The 6,000-nt window shown below is 54.6% G+C and overlaps 1 protein-coding gene across 1 annotated transcript in view; it reads left to right on the forward strand.

Annotated features, from left to right (window-relative positions):
* Positions 1–3,936, forward strand: part of LOC132387081 (NACHT, LRR and PYD domains-containing protein 3-like) — a 31,220-nt gene extending 27,284 nt beyond the window's left edge. Inside the window, exons 6-10 of the mRNA XM_059959437.1 lie at positions 410–496; positions 622–792; positions 982–1,149; positions 3,386–3,463; positions 3,558–3,936. Of these exons, the coding sequence (XP_059815420.1) occupies positions 410–496; positions 622–792; positions 982–1,149; positions 3,386–3,463; positions 3,558–3,936 (883 nt within the window). The remainder of the gene's footprint in view (positions 1–409; positions 497–621; positions 793–981; positions 1,150–3,385; positions 3,464–3,557) is intronic.
* The last annotated feature ends 2,064 nt before the right edge of the window (positions 3,937–6,000 follow it).

Here is a 6,000-nt window from a genome sequence, read left to right on the forward strand (position 1 = left end):
TTACATAATAATCATTATTTTGAAGTTATTATTTGGCTCATTCTGTATTTGCACAGATTTTTTTTCTTTTCAATATTGGCTGTTTTACATGTATGTAGTCTTCATTTGCGTGTAGTTTCGCATTGATTCTAATATATTTCGTAGTTCTACTGAGAATTGCCGCAATAAAATGAACTCGGGTGGTATATGGCGGCAGACACGTTTGTAATGAACTTACTGCGGGCTTTGGCATTCCACGAATGATCGGGAGAGCTGCGTCGTGAGCGTCAATCGTAGCGGGAGGGGGTCGGGAACTGGTCATCGATTTCCCGAAGGTTTTAAACTTCCATACGACACCCGGTTGAGAGTAATTCCATCCTGCCCAGAGACTGACTCGGTTTTGTTTCTTGTTCCGTTCGCTCCTGTCTAGCCTGGGGGAGAATAGCTTGGGAGATTCAGGAGTGAAGCTGGTGTCATCGGCTCTGCAGCATCCGGAGTGTAAAATACGGAGACTGGAGTAAGTCGCAGATTGTGAGATTGTGTTCACCGCGTCCCTGACCCGGCGTAAACACTTGGGATTTGCACCGTCCCCTGTTCCTCCGTCTCCTTCACCCTCCCTCCCTCTCTCTCTCTGATCTCCAGACTGAAATATAATGATCTCACGGTGTCCTGCGCCGAGGGTCTCGCCTGCGCTCTCGGTGCAAACCGATCGCTGACAGAGCTGAACCTGAGTGACAACGATCTGGGAGATCTCGGAGTGAAACTGGTGTGCGTGGCTCTGGGTAATTCGGAGTGTAGAGTCCAGAAACTGTGGTAAGTACCAGGCTGCGTAAAAGTTGCAATAGCTCTTTTCAAGGAGCAAGACGGTGGGAGATTGTCTCGAGGGTCACTGGGTGTCTGACACTGAACATTAACGCAATCAGTCAGGGTATTACTGATAAGCTACAGGGATGCGTATCCTTTCTCTGTCTATCGTTCACTCTCACTCTCTCGCGTCTCCAGGCTATGGAGGACGGGGCTCACCGGATCCTCCCCCGAAGATGTCCTCTCCGCCCTCGGTAAGGTCCGCTCCCTGACTGAGCTGGAGCTGGGCACGAACTCGTTCACGGACCGCTCTGTCCCCGCTCTCCGCCGCCTCATCGTGGCCCTCCCGGTGCTGGAGCGGATCGGGTGAGTGCCTGTCGATGCCGAATGGACGAGCGGACCAGAGCACCCGCCTGCCGCTTTCCCCTGTCCTTTCTTGGCCGCTCGATCAGGCGCGCCTGTGCGCCGGGCCGGTGACGCAGGCATCCGATTAGCCAATCGCGTGGCAGCAGTCCGAAGCGGGCGAGCACGCAGACATTTCTTGTTGAAATAGTCGCCCCCCACCCCCCTCGTCCCCGGCGACTGCACTATCCACGCTCAGCGGCTACCTTATGAATTACCTCCTGCCCCCAATAAAGTGGCTACTAAGCGGCCCGCCGCAGTAGCCCATCTGCTTCAAGGTCGATGTGTTGCTAGTCCAGAGATGCTCTTCCGCGCTCCGCTCTAATTTCGCGTGGTTATTCAAACAACAACACACACAAAATGCCGGTGGGACGCGGCAGGCCGGGCAGCGTCTACAGGGAGAAGCGCCGTCGACGTTTCGGGCCGAGACCCTTCGTCAGGACTGACTGAAAGAAGAGATAGCAAGAGATTTGAAAGTGGGAGGGGGGAGGGTTGAAATGCGAAATGATAGGAGAAGACCGGGGGGGGGGGGGGTTGAAGCTGAGAGCCGGAAAGGTGATTGAGGTGATTGGCAAAGGGGATACAGAGCTGGAGAAGGGAAAGGATCATGGGACGGGAGAAAGGAAGGTTGAGGGGAGCGCCAGAGGGAGAAGGAGAACAGGCAAAGAGTGATTGTGAGAGGGGCAGGGAGAAAGAAACAAGGGAGAGAGAAATAAAATGGAATAAATAAATAAATGCAGATAGATAGATAGATAGATAGATAAGGAATGGAGTAAAACTGGGAGGAGGGGCATCAACAAAAGTTAGAGAAGTCGATGTTCATGTCATCAGGTTGGAGGCTACCCAGCCGGTATATAAGTTGTTGTTCCTCCAACCTGAGTGTGGCTTCATTTTGGCAGTAGAGGAGGTCATGGATAGACATATCGGAATGGGACGTGGAACGTGGAATTAAAATGTGTGGCCACTGGGAGATCCTGCTTTCTCTGGCGGACAGATCGTAGGTGTTCGGCGAAACGGTCTCCCAGTCTGAGTCGGGTCTCACCAATATATAAAAGGCCACACCGGGAGCACCGGACGCAGTGTACCACACCTGTTGCCTTACCTTGAAGGACTTTATCAAGTCTTTATTCTTTGGAGCGTAGAAGGTTGAGGGGGGACTTGATAGAGGTATTTAAAATTATGAGGGGGATAGACAGAGTTGACGTGGATAGGCTTTTTCCATTGAGAGTAGGGGAGATTCAAACAAGAGGACATGAGTTGAGAGTTAGGTGGCAAAAGTTTAGGGGTAACACGAGGGGGAATTTCTCTACTCAGAGAGTGGTAGCTGTGTGGAACGAGCTTCCAGTAGAAGTGGTAGAGGCAGGTTCGGTATTGTCATTTAAAGTAAAATTGGATAGGTATATGGACAGGAAAGGAGTGGAGGGTTATGGGCTGTGCAGGTCGGTGGGACGAGGGGAGAGTAAGCGTTCGGCACGGACTAGAAGGGCTGAGATGGCCTGTTTCCGTGCTGTAATTTGTTATATGGTTATTATATGGACTACCTGGGGCCCTGAATGGTGGTGAGGGAGGAAGTGTAGGGGCAGGTGTCGCACTTGTTCCGCTTCCAAGGATAAGTGCCGGGAGGGAGATCGGTGGGAAGGGATGGGGGGGGGGTGTATGAATGGACAAGGGAGTCACGTAGGAGTTATTTAAGTTACTGTCGCCTTCCTGTCAGCTTTAACCAGTCTGGCCGTTCTCCTCTGAACTCTCTCATAAACTCAAGGCGTTTTTGCTAGCAGAACCGCATCGTTTTCTTCTTTCTTTTTCACGCCATTTTCTGTAAATCTAAAGCAGGGGTTCCCGACCTTTTTTTTTGAATCCCACGGACTGCAACCATTAACCCGGGGGTCCGTGGACTCCAAGCTGAGATATCCCAGCTCTGGAGGCTGAAAAATCCCAGGGGATCAGCAGTTTCTGAGACCCTCGTACCACCCCCCCCCCCCCGGCACCACCATCCGTCCCGCGGCCAAAATCACTCAGACCAAATTTCGTCCCCAAACTCTGATGTTTGGCTTTGAACGGCAACTGGACCTCCTTGACCACGTCTGCCTGCTCTGATTCATTGATTGGCTGATCAGACACTGGCGTCACCGAGCCGGTGTGCGGGTGTATCCCACGGACTGGGGCTCTGACCGTGTCCATTTCGTCCGCTGTGTTTCAGGCTCGGAGGCAACCAGTTCAGTTCGGAAGGTCGGAATCAGCTGAGATCGCTGCGGGGGTCCAAACCGGGGCTGAAGGTGCAACTCTGAACGATTTATCGACCTCCTGCCCTTTTGAACGTTGCCCCCCCCCCCCCCACCGCCCCCACAAACCCCCGCCCCGCCGGTTTGCAGATGGCCGTCTCCAACTCTGCCCTGTGCTGTGACGTCAGGGGAATCCCCGTTGGCACGTGACTCGGCCACCCTCTCGCTGTTGTCTGAAGGAGCGGCCCAGCACTGGCTGAGCCCGAGAAGCGCAGTCAGTGCCCCGGACGCGGAGTTATCCGTGGAGGAAATCCTCGGGGCGCGGTTGCCCGGGATGATGCAGCCGGGAACAGGTAATTCGGTCATTCGGCGGCCTCGCCGTAAGCCCGTCGCGTACCCCGACGTCTCCTCGTTCCGCCGGGAGCTGGGACGCTGCCCTGAAGTGCGATTTTACAGTCCTGTGGGCGGACCTGATGAAGAGCGGCCTGGTGTGTGCACGCACCAATGCCCGGGAAACCCCAGTCCGTAACAGGCAATGTCCTCACTGGGCACATCTACACCGTAGGCTGCCACAAGAGGGCAGCATCCGCCATCAAGCGTCCCCGCCACACGGGTCACGCCCTCTTCTCCCTCCTACCGCCGGGCAGGAGGTACAGGAGCCTCAGCAAGTTATCTCCCCACAACCATCACCTCAGCCCTGAAGGTGGCTACGCAGCCTGTAGATTCACTTTCAAGGACTTTACAACTCGTCTTCTCTGTATCATATATCGTCCATTATTTAATTACCGTTCGCACGATTTGCCAGCTGTTTTGCATGCTGGGTATTCGTCTGTTTTCGTTATGTGCGATGTTTTCATGACTTCTACTCTATCTTTATTTTTGTAAATACCTACAAGAAAAAAATATGAAGCTCGAGATCTTTTATGAGGTCGGATAATGAATCTACTTTGAACTTGAGTGATGCTGGTAAACCGGAGGGGGTGGGGGGGGGGGGAGGTTAAGATGTCGCTGACTCTCTCTCACGTCTGTATAATTGCAATCGGACCCGAAACGACTTGAATTGGCCCCCGTGCGTTAGCAAGCCGCTCGATGCCGAACTGGCAACCGGGAGGGTGAAGTCAGTAACCGGCCGTCACCGTCTCGCCTGGCGTGGGGTTGCTGGTGACGTCAGAAGAGCACGTGACCTCCTTCGCTTCCGGCCCTGTGTGGAAATGGGGAGCGGTGGTGGTGGGGCGGCGGGGACGAAGGGAAGGAGAATGTGCGGGAAATGTGGCAGGAGAGGGGGATGAGGAGGCGGGTTGAATGGCTTATCACATGACCGGCGTTTGATGGCTCTGGGCCTCTGTTCACATTCAGGAGAATGAGGGACGACTCTCATCGAATGCCGAGAGGCCTTGCTGGAGCGGGCGAGGGAGATGTTTCCTGCGGTGGAAACGTCTAAGACGAGAGGGCACAGCCTCAGAGAGCGACAATGAGGAGGAGTGCCTTTGGCAAGAGAGTGGTGAATCTGTAGAGTTCTTTGCCACGGGCAGCTATGGGGTCCAAGTCTTTCTGTGTATTTCCGGCAGACGTCGATAGATTCTTGATTGGTCAGGGCACGAAGGGATGCCGGGAGGAGGCCGGGAGATCGGGGGCTGGGAAGGAAATTGGATCCGCCGCGATGGAACGGCGGAACGGGCTCGATGGGGCAATTGTCATAACTCTGCTCCGATATCTGATGATCTTATGGATGAAGGCTTGGCGATGGGGGGGAATTAAGTGGGGGTGGGGGGGAATGACGGTGAGCGGAAGGAGGAGGTGGGCGAAGTGCGGTGAGTGGGGGATTCGGGAACGACGAGGATGATGAGGGGGGATGTGGGGTGGGAGAAAGACGATGGGGTGGGATGAGAGGGGAATGGGAAATGAGGATGGGGTGAACGTGGAGGGATAGATAGGAAGGGGGGACAGGGAGCCGGAAGGAGGTGGGAACAGGAGAGAGGGAGAGGGGACAAGTGAGGGAGGGGGAGGGAGCAGGGGAGAGGGAGTGAGAGAGGCGGATGGAAGCTGAGACATGAGTTGCGAGGCATGCCGTGTTGAATAAACTCCTGGTACACTCCGCTCAGTGTATTTGTTGACCAACGGTGAGCAGTGACGATCGACAAGATGGTCTCTAGTCCCTTCACTTCCACCCACAGGCGGGATGATGCCGCTGATCAGAACCAAGTTTACGAGGACGCTTCGTACACTTTCACCTGTTATGAATGTACCCCAGCTCTGAGGGGCCGAAGGGTGCGGGGTAGTCCCCTCCTTTGTGAGAATCGCAAGACCCAGAGGACCCAGGAAATGAGAGAGAGAGACCTGGCCATTGTCTCCTGGAGACCACGTTTGTGGATTGGGGACTATGCTACGTGCAAGCCCTCGGTCAAAGTGGGCTGGTTGAGAGAGAGATGGCATCACCCCGACCTGATTGACATCTGAGACCCTGCGAGTTAAGATAAAAGAGGGGGGGGGCTGTGGGGACAGCCCCTCAGACGCACCAGAAGAAACGCCAGCGACCCCATAATAGCGGGAAGTCATTTGAAGGAAGCCACCTGCGTTCGGTTCCCTTGCCTGG

This window comes from Hypanus sabinus, unplaced genomic scaffold (genome assembly GCF_030144855.1).
Source record: "Hypanus sabinus isolate sHypSab1 unplaced genomic scaffold, sHypSab1.hap1 scaffold_151, whole genome shotgun sequence".
NCBI lineage: Eukaryota > Metazoa > Chordata > Chondrichthyes > Myliobatiformes > Dasyatidae > Hypanus > Hypanus sabinus.